We start from the raw sequence: 24,746 nt of genomic DNA on the forward strand, positions 1-24,746 counted from the left end.
TTCTTGGCTTTCTCAACGGCATCGGCATAATTAACAGGTGCTCCAGCGACTACCAAAGTGCAAATAGTTCGATTCAATCCTTGCATAAAATGCGATAGCTTGTTCCGATCACTGCTAGCAACATGAGGAACATAGGCAAGAAGCGCTGAGAATTGAGAGGCATACTCCACAACAGTCATATTACCTTGAGTCAATCTATTGAACTCAGCTTCCTTGGCCGAATAGTATGAAGGCGGTGAATACTCTCGAGCAAACTGAGCGCAAAACACATCCCAAGTAACTCTTTCACCCGATTCCTTCAAAGCTTCCTCAGTAGTTTCCCACCACAACTGAGCTCGGTCCTTTAATTGACAAATGGCCAACTTAAGCTGCAAATCAGGGGTGTACTCCAACATATTGAACAAACGCTTCATACTCTTTAGCCACGCTATAGCTTTCTCGCCATCTTCATTCCCAAAGAATCGAGGAGGACGCATGTTCTGAAATCGAGATATCACAAGTTCCATTTCACCCATTCCTCTCGTCAATTGATCCACTTCACGGTCAACATTAACATTTCGTGCTTCACCCCGAGGACGACGACCTCGTCTTCCCCAGTCAGTCTCGTTCAGTCCTCTAACGTTAGGAGCTTCAGACTCCTGAACAACTTCTTTTCCTTTTCTACTCTTCCGCCCAGGTGCCATCTACAAGACACAGGTATTTAATCCACAGGCAGAAACAAAATAATCGGCTGAGTACAAAAGCATAAACTTAAACTAATACGCTCTAGTCATGCTGATACAATTAATTCAAAACATAGAAACAAGTAAGAGCAAATAATCAACCACATGCACAATCATTTTATTTGTGTCTAAACTCGAGTGTCCTAGACTCTAATTCGAGCGTATCCCAGTTACGCTCTGATACCAAACTGTCAGGGCCCGTGCACTTAATTAATATTTAATTACCACACAACAAGGATTAAATGGTGTAAACAGCGAAAACGAGTTTAAAACGTTAATTTGGGCCTACAGAAATTTCGGCATGACCTCCCCGTAAGTAGGACATCCCAAAAATCTCAAAACACAACAACAATAATATACGCTCGAAAATATCATCAAGTTCACAATCAACCACACAAACATCCTACAGCCGCACTGGCCAGGACTAGACACAACAAACCACAAATAAAATCCAAACCACATAAAGACATCACCATACAGCTACACAGGGCATCTCCCTGGCAAATGTATCAAACCAGTATAATATATAAATATCTGGGAACTCTGACACAAACCGACTGACTACTGGGTTCCACTCGCTGACGCTCCACCAGACGCGTCAAAACCCCTGGAATGACCTGCTATGGCATCAAAAACAACCACAGCATCAAAAGAAAACAGGGGTCGGACCCCAGCACGACAAACCAGTAAAATCATGACGTAAATAAAAGACATATAATAATATCAAGTAAATGCAATGCTATGTGATGCATGAATGGTAACAACGGAATAATGGATACCAAATGGAGTCCAAACGAATAGCATCATCAACAGTAACAGTGGCCACCCGTGCCAGGAATGCAGCATCAAATCGCCGCTCGTCCATGCACGTAGCATCGGGAATGCGAGTAGCTAAGTCGCTCGTCCCTAGCTGTCATCTGGGAATGTGGCTAATCCTAACCCACTCGTCCCTCTGATGACTCAAAATAATCTCAACAGAATCAACATAAATAGCCGTCAAATGAGTCAAGGCTCAATATGTTATGCCAACATAATTAATGCATGAATGCATCAAAAATAAACATTCAATGCACATAATAGCAAACAACATTCACCGAATATTATTACACGCCAATATAAGCGTCATAAAGATATAGGTTTGAGCGTACCTCAACTTCAACTTACAATACCACAGATTCTTAAGGACTATAGGATAAACTCGTCCAATGATACAACCTACAATAAAAATTCGCTATCTATATCAATACAACGCATACCAAACGACTAAACCAAAATAAATCGTCTCGGTTAAAAGTCGAATTCTGGGCAGCCTATTAAACCCATACAATTTCTGAAATTTCGAACTTAATACCTCAAGAATCGAGGCTAAAAACAACGGTAATCTCGCGAAGATGGTTCGCCGGAAATGTCGTCGGAAACACTGTTCACGCCGGAAACCTAGCTGGAATTTAGGGAAAAGTTAATACTTCACTCTACAAACTAATCCACCAAAACACAACTACGAATTGAAGCCAAAAACCTTACCTAGAACCAAATCGAAGCTCACGCACAGCTGCTGGAAATCGAAACGATCGAGCTCGAAACTTACCGATTCATGACAGGAAAGTAGCTAATAGGTTGGAGGAAGAAGATTTGCTAAGCTGTTGCACAAAATCTGGCCGCTGGAGACGCTGAACGCTTGCTGCAGAAGAAGAGAGGAGCGACGGGTTGCAAGTCTGGGAGAAAGAGCTTTCTGGATTAACGCTTCTATTTCTGATTTCTCAAAATGGGTTTGGGTAAATAAATAAAATGGGAAATGGGCTGGGCTTATAATAAGTTATTGGGCCTCACATTCTCCCCCACTAAACAAAAGATTTCGTCCTCGAAATCTAACAAACACAACACTGATATCCACAACATCACGACGGATAATACATAGGAAATTCAGAATACATCGCGTAATTCTGAACATTCTCAAACAAATGAGGCCATTCTTGTCGCATCTTTGCCTCTAATTCCCATGTAGATTCTTCTCTTCCATGTCTACTCCATTATACCAGAACCAATGGAATCGTCTTGCTCCTGAGCTGTCTTTCCTTGCGGTCCAAAATTTGCACAGGATGTTCAACATAGCTAAGGGAACTGTCTAACTCCACATCCTCGACATTCAAGATATGAGACGGATCTGGCTCATACTTCCGCAACATAGATACATGAAACACATTATGTATCAAAGACAAATTCGGCGGCAAGTCCAAACGATAAGCCAATGTGCCAATCCTCTCAACAATCATATACGGACCAATAAAACGCGGAGCTAACTTCCCTTTATGTCCAAATCTCATAGTACCCCGGAATGGTGATACTTTCAAGAAAACATAATCGCCCACTTGGAATTCTAAAGGTCTACGCCTTTTAATAGCATAACTGGCTTGACGATCCTGGGCTGCTTTCATCCTTTTCCTGATCAATTCAACTTTATCTTTCATTTCTTGAATAAATTCTGGTTTTGACAACTGTCTTTCTCCTACATCTTCCCAACATATCGGCGATCTGCACTTTCTTCCATACAAAGCTTCAAATGGTGCCATACCGATTGTTGCCTGAAAACTATTATTGTAAGAGAATTCAACCAAAGACAATGATTCTTGCCAACCACCTTTGAAATCCATCACTGCTGCTCGTAACATATCCTCTAGAGTCTGGATGGTTCTTTCTGACTGACCATCCGTCTGTGGATGATAGGCAGTGCTCATAGCCAACTTTGAACCCAAAGCTGATTGCAGACTTCCCCAAAACTTCGAAGCAAATCTTGGATCACGATCAGATACTATGGTTACTGGCACACCATGCAATCTCACTATATGATCAATGTACAGTTTCGCCATTTTCATAAAAGTACAAGTACGATCATACGGAATAAAATGAGCTGATTTAGATAATCTATCAACAATCACCCAAATCGCATCACAACCACGATTTGAACGAGGCAAATGAGTCACAAAATCCATAGCAATGTGCTCCCAGTTCCACTGTGGCACTTCAAGACTATGCAACATTCCACCAGGTCTCATTCTCTCGGCTTTAACTTGTTGACATGTTAAACATTTAGCCACAAAATGAGAAATATCTTTCTTCATACCTTCCCACCAATAATGAACTCTCAAGGTATGATACATCTTTCGAATTCCTGGGTGAATACTGTGCCGACTACAATGTGCTTCCTTTAGTATGGCTTCTTTCAGATCTAACAAATTTGGAACCACAAGTCTACCATTAAAGCGCAGACTACCATCTGAAGCAACACTAAACTTTTCTGTCTGACCTGCTCGAGACAATTCTTTTAATCTATGAATGTGCGGATCGGTCTTCTGTGCTGCTTTGATTCTGGACAAAATCTGTGGCTCGACTTGAATAGATGACACTATAAAGTAGTCTCCACTGATCTGATAAGTCCATCCTGAAGTTCCCAAGTGCTCGTGAACTTTAGAGATAGTCAAAGATGTCAGCATAGCATTCTGAACTTTCCTGCTGAGAGCATCTGCAACAAGATTCATTCGACCTGGTTGATACTGAATCTCACAATCAAAGTCTTTAAGCAATTCCATCCATCGACGCTGTCTCATGTTCAAGTCAGGCTGTGAGAAAAGATATTTAAGACTCTTGTGATCCGAATAAATCACAAACTGCTCACCGTACAAATAGTGACGCCATAACTTCAATGCAAACACAATGGCAGCCAACTCTAAGTCATGCACTGGATATCGGGTCTCATGCGGCTTCAACTGACGAGAAGCGTATGCAATCACTCGCCCATTTTGCATTAGAACACATCCAAGTCCATTTAGAGATGCATCTGAACAAACAACATATCCACCTGAGCCTGATGGTAAAGCTAGCACTGGAGCTGATGTCAACTTTTCCTTCAAAGTCTGAAAACTCGACTCACAATCATCAGTCCACACAAAACGTCGATCTTTTTGCGTTAATTGAGTCATAGGTCTTGCTATAATAGAAAATCCTTCAATGAAACGCCTATAATATCCTGCCAATCCCAAGAAACTGCGAATATCGGAAATATTCGTCGGTGTTGGCCAATTGATAACAACTTCCACCTTACTAGGATCCACTGATACTCCTTGAGCTGATATAACATGACCCAGAAATACTACTCTGTCCAGCCAGAATTCACATTTAGAAAATTTTGCATACAATTGCGCTGCTCTGAGTGTCTGGAGGACTAACCTTAAATGTTCTCGATGCTCCTTCCTCGTTTTCGAATAAATCAGAATGTCATCTATGAAGACAATAACAAATCTGTCTATAAATTATCGAAAAACACGATTCATCAAATCCATAAAAACCGCAGGAGCATTAGTCAATCCAAAAGGCATAACTAGAAATTCATAATGCCCATAACGCGTTCGAAATGCTGTCATCGGCACATCTTCCTCTCGAACTCGGAGCTGATGGTAGCCAGAACGAAGATCAATCTTTGAATAAACTGACGTACCTTGCAACTGATCAAACAAATCATCGATACGCGGCAGAGGATATTTATTCTTCACAGTAGCTTTGTTCAACTGCCTGTAATCAATGCACATTCTCAACGTTCCGTCTTTCTTCTTGACAAACAATACTGGAGCTCCCCAAGGTGACATGCTTGGTCTAATATAGCCTTTTTCCAGTAAGTCCTGTAATTGCTCTTTGAGTTCTTTCAATTCCGCTGGAGCCAAACGGTATGGTGCTCTCGAGATAGGATTTGTCCCGGACACCAACTCAATGCTAAAATCAATCTCCCTCTGGGGTGGAAATCCAGGAATTTCATCAGGAAATACATCGGGGAATTCCTTGACAACAGGAATATCAGAAACTTCGAATCTTTTTCCCTGAGTCGCATCAACTGTATAGATCATGAATCCTTCATTTCCTGTTGACAAAAGTCTGAACATTTCCATTGCTGACACTAATGGAATACGTGATTCTGAATCACTACCGTAAAAATTCCATTTACTGCCATAATACGGTCTGAATCTGACGACTCCATGGAAACAATCAACGGTAGCTCGATAATTAGACAGAGTATCCATTCCCAGAATACAGTCGAAGTCAGACATATCTAGCTTGATGAGATTAGTTATCATAATATTGTCATCGAATCTAATCACACAATTTAGAATTATCTCATGGGACATCAAACATACACCGGCAGGAGTAGAAACTGACACAGTATCTATCAACGGAGTAGTAGCAATCTCATGCTCATCAACAAATACAACAGATACAAATGAATGAGATGCTCCTGTGTCTATCAATATGCGCGCAGGATGATTAAAAATAAGGCAGATACCTGCGATAACTCCGCCCGGTGCGTCTTGAACTTGATCTTGGGTTAAAGCATGAACTCGAGCCTGCTGTGGCCCTGGGAAACGTTGCTGAACCGGACCTCTAGGCTGAGGATAACTAGATTGCTGAAAAGACTGAGTAGGAACAAAAGGCCTAGTTGCTTGTCCTCTAAAACCTTGACCAAACTGAGGTTGCTGAGATTGTTGTCTTGCTGCATTCGGACATACTCTAGCATAATGTCCAACTTGCCCACAGATATTACAAGATCCTTGAACTCCCGTACACTGAGTACTGAAATGCTTACCACCACAACGATCACAAAATACTCCACCTGGGGACCCAACTGAGCTTCCATGCTGACTGCCGGAACTAGAAGAACTGCTACGAGTCTGTTTCTTGAATTGTTTTCCTTTGGCCTTAAAGCTTTGCTGCTTTGGTTGCTGATAAGGCTGCGAAGGATGATACGGCAATAAAGATGGGTATAGTGGTGCACCCACTGGCATCGGCATATTACCTCCAAAACTCTGAGGAAAACCTGGTTGGGATGACTGTGGTTCTGCCAAAAGTAGACTCGCCTCCACATTCTTGGCTTTCTCAACGGCATCGGCATAATTAACAGGTGCTCCAGCGACTACCAAAGTGCAAATAGTTCGATTCAATCCTTGCATAAAATGCGATAGCTTGTTCCGATCACTGCTAGCAACATGAGGAACATAGGCAAGAAGCGCTGAGAATTGAGAGGCATACTCCACAACAGTCATATTACCTTGAGTCAATCTATTGAACTCAGCTTCCTTGGCCGAATAGTATGAAGGCGGTGAATACTCTCGAGCAAACTGAGCGCAAAACACATCCCAAGTAACTCTTTCACCCGATTCCTTCAAAGCTTCCTCAGTAGTTTCCCACCACAACTGAGCTCGGTCCTTTAATTGACAAATGGCCAACTTAAGCTGCAAATCAGGGGTGTACTCCAACATATTGAACAAACGCTTCATACTCTTTAGCCACGCTATAGCTTTCTCGCCATCTTCATTCCCAAAGAATCGAGGAGGACGCATGTTCTGAAATCGAGATATCACAAGTTCCATTTCACCCATTCCTCTCGTCAATTGATCCACTTCACGGTCAACATTAACATTTCGTGCTTCACCCCGAGGACGACGACCTCGTCTTCCCCAGTCAGTCTCGTTCAGTCCTCTAACGTTAGGAGCTTCAGACTCCTGAACAACTTCTTTTCCTTTTCTACTCTTCCGCCCAGGTGCCATCTACAAGACACAGGTATTTAATCCACAGGCAGAAACAAAATAATCGGCTGAGTACAAAAGCATAAACTTAAACTAATACGCTCTAGTCATGCTGATACAATTAATTCAAAACATAGAAACAAGTAAGAGCAAATAATCAACCACATGCACAATCATTTTATTTGTGTCTAAACTCGAGTGTCCTAGACTCTAATTCGAGCGTATCCCAGTTACGCTCTGATACCAAACTGTCAGGGCCCGTGCACTTAATTAATATTTAATTACCACACAACAAGGATTAAATGGTGTAAACAGCGAAAACGAGTTTAAAACGTTAATTTGGGCCTACAGAAATTTCGGCATGACCTCCCCGTAAGTAGGACATCCCAAAAATCTCAAAACACAACAACAATAATATACGCTCGAAAATATCATCAAGTTCACAATCAACCACACAAACATCCTACAGCCGCACTGGCCAGGACTAGACACAACAAACCACAAATAAAATCCAAACCACATAAAGACATCACCATACAGCTACACAGGGCATCTCCCTGGCAAATGTATCAAACCAGTATAATATATAAATATCTGGGAACTCTGACACAAACCGACTGACTACTGGGTTCCACTCGCTGACGCTCCACCAGACGCGTCAAAACCCCTGGAATGACCTGCTATGGCATCAAAAACAACCACAGCATCAAAAGAAAACAGGGGTCGGACCCCAGCACGACAAACCAGTAAAATCATGACGTAAATAAAAGACATATAATAATATCAAGTAAATGCAATGCTATGTGATGCATGAATGGTAACAACGGAATAATGGATACCAAATGGAGTCCAAACGAATAGCATCATCAACAGTAACAGTGGCCACCCGTGCCAGGAATGCAGCATCAAATCGCCGCTCGTCCATGCACGTAGCATCGGGAATGCGAGTAGCTAAGTCGCTCGTCCCTAGCTGTCATCTGGGAATGTGGCTAATCCTAACCCACTCGTCCCTCTGATGACTCAAAATAATCTCAACAGAATCAACATAAATAGCCGTCAAATGAGTCAAGGCTCAATATGTTATGCCAACATAATTAATGCATGAATGCATCAAAAATAAACATTCAATGCACATAATAGCAAACAACATTCACCGAATATTATTACACGCCAATATAAGCGTCATAAAGATATAGGTTTGAGCGTACCTCAACTTCAACTTACAATACCACAGATTCTTAAGGACTATAGGATAAACTCGTCCAATGATACAACCTACAATAAAAATTCGCTATCTATATCAATACAACGCATACCAAACGACTAAACCAAAATAAATCGTCTCGGTTAAAAGTCGAATTCTGGGCAGCCTATTAAACCCATACAATTTCTGAAATTTCGAACTTAATACCTCAAGAATCGAGGCTAAAAACAACGGTAATCTCGCGAAGATGGTTCGCCGGAAATGTCGTCGGAAACACTGTTCACGCCGGAAACCTAGCTGGAATTTAGGGAAAAGTTAATACTTCACTCTACAAACTAATCCACCAAAACACAACTACGAATTGAAGCCAAAAACCTTACCTAGAACCAAATCGAAGCTCACGCACAGCTGCTGGAAATCGAAACGATCGAGCTCGAAACTTACCGATTCATGACAGGAAAGTAGCTAATAGGTTGGAGGAAGAAGATTTGCTAAGCTGTTGCACAAAATCTGGCCGCTGGAGACGCTGAACGCTTGCTGCAGAAGAAGAGAGGAGCGACGGGTTGCAAGTCTAGGAGAAAGAGCTTTCTGGATTAACGCTTCTATTTCTGATTTCTCAAAATGGGTTTGGGTAAATAAATAAAATGGGAAATGGGCTGGGCTTATAATAAGTTATTGGGCCTCACATATAGTTGCATCTATTTTCTCCCTGATGACTACTCCTCTTGGTCTAGCAAATGGGAGAGTAGTTGGAGCATTGATGGAGATCATTGGAGCTTGGACTCCTGCTGATTTTCTCTTATCACCAGACTTGGTGATAATTTTCTTGGATGGATCAGTGGGTTGAGTTAACCGAGCCTCAGTTGAAGACACGATTGGAACTGCCCTTAGAGGTATGGTGTTGATAGGCTATTCAACTCCAGTCAGTGTTAATCGATCAGCTGGGATTTTGTGAAGAACAGCTGCCGATTTGGTATTGATAGTTCTTGTCTTCTTCAAGATTTTGGGAGAAGGATTTTTCTCAGAATCAGTGTGAGGGCCCGTGCTCCTGATTAATTTTTATCAAACAACAGGATTTATTAGCGTCAACAGCGAAAAGGAGTTAACATTTCCATTTTGGGCCTACAGAAATTTCGACATGACCTCCCCGTAAATAGGACATACCAAATATTCCAAAACAACACAACAAAACATTTATACTCGAAAATAGAGTCCAATAAAACAAACAAAATACTAATTGCACATAGAGCCAGCTAGGATCGATCACACCAAATAATATCCAACACTCAAAATACAATCATACAAATACACGAGGCATCTCCTCGGCAAATGACTCAATGTAAATAGTATATCTAGGGACTCCCAACTCAAACCGACTCACTGGGATCCACTGGCAGACGCTCCGCCAGCTGCATCAGAACCACCTGTATAACCTGCTATGGAATCGCAAAACAAACCATAGCAGCCCCGAGGGATAGGGGTCAAACCCCAGTGCGAAGATCAAATAAATTACAGCATAAATAAATGACATGTAATAAAATCAATGCAATGCAATGCATGTACGGTACCAATAATCTCGGGTATCAAACTGGATCCAAAGAAACGATAGTAATAACTGTTGCCACATTTGCCAGGGGTGTGACGTGTCAAATACGCCCTCGGCCCTGCACATCTGCTTCAGGGGTGTCAGTCTGCAGAACTGCTCGGCCCTTACGCTAGTCATTAGAGGTGTGACGCTTTAACGCCCTCGGCTCTGATGTCTAAATAACTCATCCAAGAGTAAACATAAATCTCGGAAACAACGGAGTCATGGCTCGATATGAATGTGTGGGGACCCGGGCTCTAACTCTTTTCTTTGGGATTAAATGGATCATTAATATAAAAAGTGGGTCAAATTTTTCGCTTTTCAACATTCATTCTAATGTTGCATATACAAACGTAACGTCTTTATTTAATTTACAAACATACAAACATATCTTGTTCTAGTACATCCATCCGACTAGTGTTTAATACAGTAAGGCAAATACAAATAGTCCAAGTCTACTAAAACCACTAGTCCTCTGCTGCGCCCGTAGTCTCCACGCTATATCAATCTCGCCTCTGTCTCGACCCAGATCCTGCCCCACCTGTTGTTATGCACACATACAGACAAAACAACAGCCGGAAACTCCGGTGAGAACAATCCCAGTATAAACATGTGTACATGCATATATCAATCTAAACATGAAACATGCTTTAATGAATGTCATCCATATAAACATGCAATGCAATGCGAATCAACCATGTCTGGACTCGACTAGAACTCTAGGGATCCCGGTGTGAATAAGACAATCTATCACCTACCCTCCCAATCGGGGTGACGGTATGTCTTATTCCTAGACTTCGGCCTGATCTGTATCCACATCTACAATAGGAGAATGATCTTCCCCTAAGCTGTGATATCACCGAACATCTAGAAGTTTGACGGATCTGTCAAGACTCCCTATCTTAAATGCAATGCACAACAATCTGTAAATAATGCATAATCATCTCAAAAGATTTGAATACAAGTCTATAAACAAATCACAATCACAATTCAAGGTAAACCATAAATCTAGTATGTGATTTTGGTTGGGAAACTCAAATGTGATCTCATTTGAGTTGTATCTCCCCACACAAAACATGCATTATACCTTTCGTGTCGTAGGAAAGAATCGAAGTCTCAAGTTGGTATCGAATCTGTCAATCCAAATCTGAAATGACAATGTTGATATGTCTTCTATCAATTCCTAACTCAATATACAATTCAGTAATTGATTTTGATATAATTCGGCGGTATAACGACGTAATTTCTCAATACCGATCACTCAATTCTCAACATAACATGATCAACTCTTAACATATATCAGATATTCATCAATCTCACTCAAAATCATCATCATAGTACATTCCAAATTCTAAAATCTGAACATGCTCAATCATGAATATGCTGAAAATCATAACAATTGAGTTCGATATCAATTCTTCGTCCCGGTTTCAAATCTACAATCCTTATAATCATAAGAACATATTTCTTAACTCAAATCCTAATTCTCCCAACACATATGAATCAAAACATGTTGTAATTGAAGGAAACTTACACTCTTTTCTAGCCTGTGATGCAAGGAATTCAAAACCGATATCGGAACTAAATTCGGGTAGCTAAATCTTGAGATATCTTACCTCAAACCTTGAAGAAAACTTGAGGATTCTTAGAGAAAGTCTCGGTTCTATGTGCTGGAATTGAAGAAAACACGAATCAGCACCATTCCATATATATACCATGCCATGTGTCACGTTAAGAAGAAGGGGTGGACTTCTCGCATGCAGCACCGCGGGTGCGCTCATGCTTCGGCATGATTTTTATTTTTCAAAAGTGACGACTGCGGGTGCGGTCCCTGCAAGACCGCGGGTGCGGTCTTTCTGCACCACGGGTGCGGTGATGCTACGAATAAAATGGCCAACTTTCTGTCCATACACCACAGGTGCGGTGTCTCCTAGCACCGCGGGTGCGGTGTGGCTTCGGCAGCACATTCAAAATTCCATAATTTATGACCGCGGGTGCACTCTTGTTCTAAGCGCGGGTGTGGCCTCTCACACATGAAATATTTTGTACTTTCATCTTATGACATGCATTCTCATATCCTCCGAGTCGTACGTCAATGAAAATTAATAATCTCGAGCCTTACATTTCTCCCCCTCTAAGAAATGATTTCGTCCTCGAAATCGCACATCATTCTATCAATGCAAGCATCAAAAGTAATAACATCAAAGTTAGATCAATACTTACATCATTGAAATAACTCGGGGTGTTTCTGTCGCATGTCGGCTTCTGTCTCCCATGTCGCTTCTTCAGCGCCGTGACAATTCCATTGGACTTTTACTAGAGGAATAGTCTTCGTTCTGAGCTTCTTTTCCTTCTTATCCAGAATCTGTATCGGTTGTTCAATATAGCTCAATGTCTGATCAAGCTCAGCTTCGTCAGGCTGAATGTCATGAGAAATATCTGGCATGTATCTACGCAACATCGATACATGAAAAACGTCATGTATACCGGATAGAGAAGGAGGAAGAGCCAGTCGATATGCTCGATCGCCAATTTTCTCTAGGATCTCGTAAGGACCGACGTATCTAGGAGACAACTTCCCACGCTTACCAAATCTGACAACGCCTCTGAATGGGGAAATCTTTAGAAATACCCTGTCTCCTTGCTCGAATACCAACGTTCTACGTCTGACATTGGCGTATTTGGCTTGCCTATCTTGTGCCGTCTTCATTCTCTTCTGAATGACTTTCACCTTCTCAGTCATGTCACGAATCATATCTGGCCCAAGTTCTGGTACCTCTGAAACGTCATCCCAGTATAGCGGAGATCTGGACTTCTTACCATATAAAGCTTCAAACGGTGCCATCTCAATGCTCGTCTGGTAGCTATTATTGTAAGAGAATTCGCAAAGAGGTAGAGAATCTTGCCAACTAGTGCCAAAATCTAGCACTACGGCTCTCAACATATCCTCTAAAGTCTGGATAGTCCGCTCTGACTGTCCGTCTGTCTGAGGATGATAAGCAGTACTCAGGTGTAATGTCGTACCTAAGGCCTGCTGTAAACTGTGCCAGAAGTGTGAAGTGAATCGTGGATCACGATCTGATACGATAGACTTCGGCACACCATGTAATCTAACTACCTCTCGGACATATATCTCCGCCATCTGATTATGTCGATAAGTCATTTTGTACGGAATGAAGCAAGCTGATTTGGTCAGTCTGTCAATAATGATCCAAATTGCATCACAGCCTTTAGATGATCGAGGTAACTTTGTCACGAAATCCATGGAAATGTGATCCCATTTCCATTCTGGAATAGCTAAACTCTGAAGTAGACCTCCGGGCTTTTTCCTCTCGGCTTTCACTTGCTGGAAATTCAAGCACTTAGACACAAATTCTGCGATATCTGACTTCATTTTCTTCCACCAGAACTGTGTCTTCAGATCATTATACATCTTTCGTCCACCAGGATGAATGCTGAACCGACTACAGTGTGCTTCTGATAGAATTTGATGTCTCAATTCTGAAACATCTGGCACGACAAGGCGGTTATTCACATACAGCACATGATCACGAACCTGATATTCTGATAAATGCCCTGATCTGACCATCTGAATCGATTTCTGCACATTCTGATATGTTCTTTGTGCTTCTTTAATCCTCCAAATCAAATCGGGTTCAACATGAATGGTAGCAAGTCGTAGTGGCTTACTCTTTGTATCGAATTCTAATCCAGACAAACAGCAGTTTTCAACTAACTTTGTAACACCTATCGTCGATAAGGACAAAGAACAAACCTTTCGACTCAAGGCGTCCGCTGCTGCATTTGACTTCCCTGGATAGTATTTGATCTCACAATCAAAGTCTTTCAGTAGATCAAGCCATCTACGCTGCCTCATGTTCAGTTCTGATTGGGAAAATAGATACTTCAGGCTTTTGTGATCGGAGTAAATCTCGAATTTCTCGCCATAGAGATAGTGACGCCAGATCTTTAATGCAAATACAATAGCCGCCAATTCAAGATCATGAATGGGGTATCGTACTTCATGTGGCTTCAGTTGTCTCGAGGCGTATGCGACCACATGACCTCGCTGCATAAGAACACATCCCAAACCTCTGTGAGAGGCATCATAATATACAACGAAATCACCTGTACCTGAAGGTATCGTCAGTACTGGAGCACTAGTCAGCTTCTTCTTCAATTCCACGAAGCTAGACTCACAATCCTCAGACCATATAAATGGCGAATTCTTTTGTGTCAACTGGGTAATTGGCTTCGCAATACTGGAGAAATCTTTAATAAATCGTCTATAATATCTTGCCAGACCCATGAAACTGCGTATTTCTGGCACAGAAGTCGGTCTTGGCCAGCTGATCATAGCTTCCACTTTACTTGGATCTACAGCAATACCATCTCCCGATATGATATGTCCCAAAAAGACAACTCGATTCAACCAAAATTCACATTTTGACAATTTAGCATACAATCTCTCATTCCTCAATGTCTGCGACACAATTCTGAGATGTTCTGCATGCTCATTTCTGTTCTTTGAATACACCAGAATGTCATCAATAAAGACAATCACAAAATCATCTAAATACCTCTGAAAGATTCGGTTCATCAAGCTCATAAATACCGCTGGAGCATTTGTTAAACCAAAAGGCATGACAATAAATTTGTAATGTCCATACCTGGTTCGAAATGCTGTCTTCGGTATGTCTACATCTCGAACTCTGAGCTGATGATATCCGGATCACAAATCAATCTTAGAATAAACAGAGGATCCCTGTAATTGATCAAATAAATCGTCGATGCGCGGCAATGGATATTTATTCTTCACTGTCGCCTTGTTCAATTGCCGATAATCTATACACAATCGCATCGATCCATCTTTCTTTCGCACAAAGAGTACTGGTGCGCCCCAAGGAGATACACTAGGACGGATATACCCTTTGGCTAGTAGATCTTCTAACTGTGTTTTCAGTTCTTTCAGTTCAAGAGGCGCCATCCTATACGGAGCTCGGGATATAGGAACAGTACCTGGCATAAGATCTACGCTAAAATCTACCTCTCGAGCTGGAGGTAACCCTAGGATTTCATCTGGAAACACATCCACAAACTCCCGTACTACTGGCAAATCTACCAATGCCGGGCTCGATTTCTGTACATCTACAGCATACACAAGGAAACCATCCGCGCCTTTCTGCAACAATCTATTCATAGTCAAAGCCGAAATCAAGGGAATCCGAGATCTGGAACCCTTACCGTAGAACTTTCACTCTTCTGTCATTTCGGGTCTGAATCTGACAATCTTGTGGAAACAATCCACGGTGGCTCTGTACTTAGTTAACATGTCAATCCCAACAATACAATCAAAATCATCTAACCCAAGTACTATGCAATCTAGATCAATTTCATGACCCTCAAATTGTAAGATGCAATGCCTAACCGTAGTCACAGCTATCAAACCACTTCCCAACGGAGAAATAATATACACTACATCCGACATTGACTCGACAGGCAAGGAATGCAATAATGCAAATCGTTCTGAGATGAATGTATGCGATGCACCGGTATCTATCAATATATAAGCAGGATAACCGAAAAGGGAACAGTTACCTGCTATGACATCATCTGGGGCATCCTGTGCTTGTTCCTCTGTCAATGCAAAAACCTGAGCCTGTTGTCGAGGAGGTTGGCTCACGGTCTGGCTACCTCTGCCTCTGGGCTGCGTCTGTGTCTGTGGTGGCTGAAAGGAGTGAACAGATGAAGCATGCCTCTCAGGCTGAGCTACGGATGCAGATGACCCTGCACATTGAAATCTCTGTGAGCTTCTCTGGGGACACACTTTGGCGAAATGCCCCTGTTGCCTACATATGTTACATCTGCCCCCTACACCCTGACACTGCTCTGTGGCAAGCCTGCCACCACAAGAACTGCAATATACACCCGTGTACCTAGTACTCTGATTAAAACCACTCTGTCTGGATCCACTGGAGCTCGACGAACTGCTCCCAGGTCTTTTGAACTGCTTCCCTTTCGCTTTCAACTGATCCTTCCGCCCGCTGCTACTACCACCGGTATCGAATCTAGGAGGAGGTTCTGCTGGAGGTAGTGGTGGTCTTGGACTCGGAGCAACATATGGAGCACTCCGTTGCCTAAGCAATCCTGCTTCTGCTCCTTTAGCACGGTTCAATGCCTCAGTGAAATTGTTGGGTCTTCCAGTATTTAGCAACGTAAAGATATCGGGATTTAAGCCATTTATAAACTGATCTGCCACGGCCTCATCATTACCTGAAACGTGAGGTGCAAATCGAAGCAAGGAAGAAAATTTACCAACGTACTCTTCGATGTTCAGTTGCCCTTGCCTTAAGTTTGCAAACTCAGCGCCTTTATCTTTACGGTAGGATATAGGAAAGAATCGCTGGTAGAACTCTGTCTTGAACACTTTCCATGTAATCTCCGTGCCACGCTGTTCCAATGCTCTTTTGATATTCAACCACCAATTCTTAGCCACGTCTTGCAGTTGATGGGCAATGAGTTTCACTCTTTTCTCATCACTGTATTCTAGAGACTCGAATAACATCTCGATATCTTCCAACCAGCTTTCACATTCTATGGCGTTTTCTGTACCCCTTAAGGTAGGTGGTCTGAAGGACTGGAATCGTTTTAACAGAGTCTCCATGGGTGTAGCCGTAACGTCCATTGGATCCCCGGATGTACTACCCTGTTCTGGTGCTGTGGGTCGTAGAGGCACTGCTGCTCTTTTAGGAGGCATGTATCTGCTATTCAACAAATTAGTATATCATCTATACAACTGTCTCAGCCCTCCTCTGATCATTTACCTCTGATCCAGAATCGGTTCTGATTCAGTCTTTACTAACACATGCTGTAATACAAGTCAGATAATCATACAACATGCAATAATGAATGCAATAAATCATGCTAGCACATCATAAAGCAAGGAAGAAAACTCGATCTACCCCGCTCATGCTACTCTATCTCAGTCTACAGAACCTATCGCTCTGATACCACCTGTTGTGGGGACCCGGGCTCTAACTCTTCTCTTTGGGATTAAATGGATCATTAATATAAAAAGTGGGTCAAATTTTTCTCTTTTCAACATTCATTCTAATGTTGCATATACAAATGTAACGTCTTTATTTAATTTACAAACATACAAACATATCTTGTTCTAGTACATCCATCCGACTAGTGTTTAATACAGTAAGGCAAATACAAATAGTCCAAGTCTACTAAAACCACTAGTCCTCTGCTGCGCCCGTAGTCTCCACGCTATATCAATCTCATCTCTGTCTCGACCCAGATCCTGCCCACCTGTTGTTATGCACACATACAGACATAACAACAGCCGGAAACTCCGGTGAGAACAATCCCAGTATAAACATGTGTACATGCATATATCAATCTAAACATGAAACATGCTTTAATGAATGTCATCCATATAAACATGCAATGCAATGCGAATCAACCATGTCTGGACTCGACTCGACTAGAACTCTAGGGATCCCGGTGTGAATAAGACAATCTATCACCTACCCTCCCAATCGGGGTGACGGTATGTCTTATTCCTAGACTTCGGCCTGATCTGTATCCACATCTACAATAGGAGAATGATCTTCCCCTAAGCTGTGATATCACCGAACATCTAGAAGTTTGACGGATCTGTCAAGACTCCCTATCTTAAATGCAATGCACAACAATCTGTAAATAATGCATAATCATCTCAAAAGATTTGAATACAAGTCTATAAACAAATCACAATCACAATTCAAGGTAAACCATAAATCTAGTATGTGATTTTGGTTGGGAAACTCAAATGTGATCTCATTTGAGTTGTATCTCCCCACACAAAACATGCATTATACCTTTCGTGTCGTAGGAAGGAATCGAAGTCTCAAGTTGGTATCGAATCTGTCAATCCAAATCTGAAATGACAATGTTGATATGTCTTCTATCAATTCCTAACTCAATATACAATTCAGTAATTGATTTTGATATAATTCGGCGGTATAACGACGTAATTTCTCAATACCGATCACTCAATTCTCAACATAACATGATCAACTCTTAACATATATCAGATATTCATCAATCTCACTCAAAATCATCATCATAGTACATTCCAAATTCTAAAATCTGAACATGCTCAATCATGAATATGCTGAAAATCATAACAATTGAGTTCGATATCAATTCTTCGTCCCGGTTTCAAATCTACAATCCTTGTAATCATAAGAACATATTTCTTAACTCAAATCCTAATACTCCCAACACATATGAATCAAAACATGTTGTAATTGAAGGAAACTTACACCCTTTTCTAGCCTGTGATGCAAGGAATTCAAAACCGATATCGGAACTAAATTCGGGTAGCTAAATCTTGAGATATCTTACCTCAAACCTTGAAGAAAACTTGAGGATTCTTAGAGAAAGTATCGGTTCTCTGTGCTGGAATTGAAGAAAACACGAATCAGCACCATTCCATATATATACCATGCCATGTGTCACGTTAAGAAGAAGGGGTGGACTTCTCGCATGCAGCACCGCAGGTGCGCTCATGCTTCGGCATGATTTTTATTTTTTGTGGGGACCCGGACGCTAATCATCTTCTTAATCATATTTGGGATTTAATTATCAATTCAGATAAAACAGGGTCTAAAATTTTTTTTTTTAAAAATGTAAATGCGGAAGGTAATGGAATCTAAATACTATACATGTCTGGATAAAAATACATTCCAGTATTAAAATACTACAATCTGATCTAAGGTTCAACTACAAAAATTCAAGTAATAAAACCAAGTCTACAGTAAGTCCGGAATCACCACGCTATCTAGTCCAGCCTCTTTCTCATCTTGACCCCGATCCTTCCCCACCTGTTGTCATGCACACATACAAAACAAGACAACAGCCGGATAACTCCGGTGAGAATAAATCCCAGTATAAAACATGGTAAGCATGTATATAAATAAACTAATTCATAAAACATGCCGTCATGTAGAAACACAATATATTTCATAATCTATGAAATTAAGCATGCAACTCAAATCAGATAAACATGCATATAAACCATCTAAATCATAAAAACATGCTAGCACAACTGAAAGCAATAACGATGGGTCCCATGATCTAGGAGCCACATCCATGTAGGCATGCAGTCCTAATCAAATCATATCTAGAATCGACTCAATCTATAACTCTAGGGATCCCGTTGTGAATAAGACGATCTATCACCTACCCTCCCAATCGGGGTGACGGTATGTCTTATTCCTAGACTTCGGCCTGATCTGTATCCACATCTACAATAGGGGCGGTGATCTTCCCCTAAGCTGTGATATCGCCGAACATCTAGAAGTCTGGATGATCTCTCAGACTTTCCTATCTTAATGCATGAATACAATCAGTAAACCAAGCATTATTAGATAAAACATAAACAAGAATATAGTATGTGATTTATTGGGCAACTCAAGGATGATCTCGATTGAGTTGTTTCTTCCCGAATATCACATGAATTATACCTTTGTCGTCCCCGTCTGATAAAGACGAAGTCCTGTATTCAAATCTGTCCATCTCGAATCTGAAATGACAATATCGAATACGCTGTATCAGTGAATAACTCAATATACAATCTGTTCTGATCAATACCCAACTCAGTATACAATCTGATCAATATCTGAACAAGATATAATCTGATTCATATCATCGATATCACAATACAATCTGAATCATATCGAAATCTGATTAATCTAAATCAACTGATGTTTCGACGGCATACCAATACAATCTGAATAACCCCGTCAATCTGAACATCACAAATATAATACTGGAATTCATAATCTGTGTCAACATAATTCATACTCTGAATAGTAGCACAATTCTAATATAGGATCTCAGTCAATATGTTTCAAAAATCATAACAATTACAGAAACAGTCTGTTCTTTAATCTGACTTCAATTCTATAATGTCTACGGTAGCAGAAACACCATATCTGATTCATATTCAATTCTGACAATATCATAAATTCAAAACATGTCTAAACGTAATAAAAACTTACGTCCAATTGTAGCTGTCGTCACTAGGAACACGGTACTGAAGCCGGATTTAAAATCGTATACTCAAATCTTGCTAAATCACAATTTGAAGCTTCGATAGAATTTGGAGAATAACTCTCGTTTCTTTCTTCTGAAGTTGCTGAGTAAGAATCAATTGTACACTTATATATATATATTGCATGCATAATGGATACGTGTCTTTCTCAAGATGTGCCACAAAACCTCTCGCGCATATGCGCGACATAACCCGCGCATATGCGCGAGACCTACTGGTCTCGGCGAACAGTACCCGCGCATATGAAATGTGGCGCATATGCGCCACATTTCTCGCCCATATGCGCCAAGACTTCTGGAGGTGTCGCGCATATGCGCGCATGTGCGCCAACCTTCCTGTGATTCTCGCGCATATGCGCCACTCTTGATCGCGCCTGTGCGCCAACACATAAATTTGCACACATAATTTACACCTTTCTTATGTGTTCTGGTCCGATCCGTTCCGTCTATAATTATCTCAATTACTTCAATAATCATTCCAGATTAATTATCAATTACGGTAATCATACTCAATTCATTTCAGATTACGGTAATTAAATTCTCGGGCATTACATTTTTCAAAAGTGACGACCGCGGGTACGGTCCCTGCAAGACCGCGGGTGCGGTCTTGTCACCGCGGGTGCGGTCTTTCTGCATCGCGGGTGCGGTGATGCTACGAATAAAATGGCCAACTTTCTGTCCATACACCGCAGGTGCGGTGTGGCTTCGGCAGCACATTCAAAATTCCATAATTTATGACCGCGGGTGCACTCTTGTTCTAAGCGCGGGTGCGGCCTCTCACACATGAAATATTTTGTACTTTCATCTTATGACATGCATTCTCATATCCTCCGAGTCATACGTCAATGAAAATTAATAATCTCGAGCCTTACAGAATGCATGCTCAACAATGCATATGAATTCACAGATTATTCCAATATATTTAAAAACTCACATTTATTAAAAAAATGAGGAATAATCCTAAAATACACCCAAACAGCACAAAGAGCACATAAACACGTGGTTTTCATAAAATCACATCAATTTAATTACACGTCGTTATAGACGCTGTAAAGAATCGATCAATCCGTACCTTAACCTTCAAATTAATTTACCACAATAGTTTATAAACTCCTCGGTGCTTCCTGGCTGCAAAAACCTGTGGCAAATAATTAATTACCATCAAATAAATATTCAACTCTTAGCCAAAAACAATTTTACTAATTCCAGCTTGGACATATGCTCGGTTGTAAGGCCATAACTCAACCAAAACTTAACCAAAACATACTTATCATACATGGCTGGAATCCTAACTCAAAATGCCATATTTCATCAGAAGACATCAATATGAAATTCAATCATCTCAACACTGAAAAACGCCCAAAACCAGCAACCATGAGATGCAAGGTCTGTGACAGATTTAGTTTCGACACTTAGAAGTATAAAATTCATATCTAACTCATCATTGACTCAAATCAATATCCGCCAATTGGAGATGAAAGAAAACTCAAATATCTAAGTTTTCCTAGAAGAAACCATTTCCAGAATCCTAACAGAATAATCCCAGAATTAACAAGAAGACGCTACTACATGCACACTTCGTGGACAGAAGTCTGTACTGAGCAGTTCCGGCCAAAACATCATAACTCCCTCAATTCTTAATGGATTTTAACGAATCTTATATCAATACGAAGACAACGCATAGATATGCAACTCTCTTTCGGATCAAAAGTCCAAAATCCGAGAGCATAAATTTCATAAACTCGAATTACATAAGCTACTCTGCACAGCTCCATCACAGACTTCCATTTTTGACACAGTTTGGTAAAAAAATCATATCAAATCCGTTTTTAATTGGAATTCCATTTCTTCAGTGGCTACAGAAAGTTAGACATAGAGCTATAAGTTCTTTATGAACCACAAGTTAAGAATCTTAGAGCACAACACACCAAAAACCCAAAAAACAGAACCCAAAAACCTGCAACTCGAAAAAACAGCAACCAACTTCTTCCATGGACAAACTTTTAAAACCTAGGCTTAGGGATTACCTTCAAAAGCTTCCTTTGAACTGAAATAGAGTTGGAAATGAGATCATCAAGCCCTAAAGTACACAAAATACGCAAGAATGAAGGCTGGAAAAGAAAACAGATTAGATGCCAAGAGAAGAAACGAGAAGAAACGAGAAGGTTAAATGAGGAAATGGGTTGGGCTTGGGAGAAACGGGCTTCCTACTAAAAACATATCTATATACATGAATTTAATGATTAAGCCCAAATGCTAGAATGTGACCCGATCCAAAAATTACAACTCTCGCGTGCTATTAAATTCCGATATGCATTTTAATATCGTCTATAATTCCGATATTTTCAAATACATATTTTTAACACACAAGTATAATTATTTGGCGTAATTATTTTAATTTAGCACTTTAAAATAATTATTTCTAATTCTTGCCAAATACTGAATAATTAAATTAGGGTTCTCACATTCTTCCCTCCTAATAAAAGATTTCGACCTCGAAATCTAACATACAAAACACTAGTACACAAAGTGGTTAAAACATTTACCACTGATAATACATAGGAAAATCTGAGTACATAGATTTATTCATCATATTTTCAAACAAGTGAGGCCACTCTTGACGCATTCGAGCCTCTAACTCCCATGTAGCTTCTTCTATCCCATGTCTACTCCACTGCACCAAAACCAAAGGAATCGTCTTGTTCCTGAGTTTCTTCTCTTTGCGATCAAGAATTTGAACCGGATGCTCAACATAACTTAGAGAACTATCTAACTCCACATCCTCGGTACTCAAAACATGAGATGTATCTGGCTCGTACTTCCGCAGCATCGATACATGAAACACATCGTGTATCGCAGACAAACTCTGCGGCAAGTCCAAACGATAAGCCAAAGTGCCAATCCTCTCAACAATCCCATACGAACCAATATAACGTGGAGCTAACTTCCCTTTACGTCCAAATCTCATAGTACCACGAAACGGTGATACTTTCAAGAAAACATAATCACCAACCTGGAACTCTAAAGGCCGACGCCTTTTATTATCATAACTTGCTGGACGATCCTGGGCTTCTTTCGTTCTTTTTCTGATCAATTCAACTTCATCTTTCATTTCTTGTACAAACTCTGGTTTAGACATCTGTCGTTCTCCTACATCTTCCCAACAAATTGGAGATCTGCACTTTCTGCCATATAAAGCTTCAAATGGTGCCATACCGATCGTTGTCTGAAAACTATTGTTGTAAGAGAATTCGACTAGAGACAATGATTCTTGCCAACCACACCTGAAATCCATTACAACTGCTCGTAACATATCCTCTAGAGTCTGGATGGTTCTTTCTGACTGACCATCTGTTTGGGGATGATAAGCAGTGCTCATGGCCAACTTTGAACCCAAAGCTGATTGCAAACTACTCTAAAATTTTGAAGTAAACCTTGGATCGCGGTCTGATACTATGGTTATTGGCACACCATGCAATCTCACCACATGATCAATATACAATTTCGCCATTTTCTTGTAAGCACAAGTATGGTCATATGGAATAAAATGGGCTGATTTAGACAATCTATCAACAATCACCCAAATTGCATCACAACCACGATTAGAACGAGGTAGGTGTATCACGAAATCCATAGCAATGTGCTCCCAATTCCACTGTGGTACTTCCAAACTATTTAACATACTGCCAGGTCTCATTCGTTCAGCTTTAACGTGTTGGCAAGTTAAACATTTAGCCACGAAATCTGAAATTTCTTTTTTCATACCTTCCCACCAATAATGAGCTCTCAAAGTATGATACATCTTTCGATTTCCTGGATGAATGCTATGTCGACTACAATGTGCTTAATGTAGTATAGCTTCTTTCAGATCTATCAAATTAGGAACCACAAGTCTCCCATTAAAGCGCAAACTACCATCTGAGGCAACGTTGAACTTATCTAATTGATCTGTTTGATCCAATTCTTTCAATCTATGAATATGCAGATCAGTTTTCTGCGCTGCTTTAATACTTGATATTATCTGTGGCTCGACTTTGATAGATGAAACTATAAAGTAATCTCCACTTGTTTGATAAGTCCATCTTGATGTTCCCAAATGCTCGTGGACTTTAGAAATATTCAGAGATGTCAGCATAGCGTTTTGAGATTTCCTGCTAAGTGCATCTGCAACTAGATTCATTCGCACTAGTTGATATTGAATCTCACAATCAAAGTCTTTAAGCAACTCCATCCATCGACATTGCCTCATATTCAAGTCGGACTGTGTGAAAAGATATTTGAGACTCTTGTGATCAGAATAAATTACAAATTGTTCACCGTACAGATAATGACGCCATATTTTTAACGCAAACACAATGTCAGCCAATTCTAAATCATGAACTGGATATCGAGTCTCATGTGGCTTCAACTGTCGAGATTCATATGCAATCACTCGCCCATGTTGCATTAAAACACATCCCAATCCATTCAGAGAAGCATCTGTACACACAACAAATCCACCTGAGCCTAAAGGTAAAGCCAACACTGGAGCTGTTGTCAACTTTTCCTTCAAAGTCTGA

At 40.7% G+C, this 24,746-nt stretch overlaps 1 protein-coding gene across 1 annotated transcript; it reads right to left on the bottom strand.

Annotated features, from left to right (window-relative positions):
• Positions 1-765: 765 nt before the first annotated feature.
• Positions 766-8,047, bottom strand: LOC140835820 (uncharacterized). Its single transcript, XM_073201230.1, has 8 exons — positions 8,036-8,047; positions 7,906-7,968; positions 5,342-7,312; positions 3,659-4,633; positions 3,295-3,499; positions 2,759-3,228; positions 1,277-1,339; positions 766-774 (listed from the first exon to the last, which is right to left on the bottom strand). Exons 1-8 carry the CDS (start codon positions 8,045-8,047, stop codon positions 766-768), a joined length of 3,768 nt encoding a protein of 1,255 aa, XP_073057331.1.
• Between the last annotated feature and the right edge of the window lie 16,699 nt (positions 8,048-24,746).

This window comes from Primulina eburnea, chromosome 7 (genome assembly GCF_022965805.1).
Source record: "Primulina eburnea isolate SZY01 chromosome 7, ASM2296580v1, whole genome shotgun sequence".
NCBI lineage: Eukaryota > Viridiplantae > Streptophyta > Magnoliopsida > Lamiales > Gesneriaceae > Primulina > Primulina eburnea.

Coding starts and splice junctions, on each gene's coding strand:
- LOC140835820 (XM_073201230.1), bottom strand. Junction 7,313..7,905: donor TGGAACCCAGTAGTCAGTCG/GTTTGTGTCAGA, acceptor TGTGTCTTGTAG/ATGGCACCTGGGCGGAAGAG. Junction 4,634..5,341: donor TGTCACCTTGGGGAGCTCCA/GTATTGTTTGTC, acceptor TCGAGTTTTCAG/ACTTTGAAGGAAAAGTTGAC.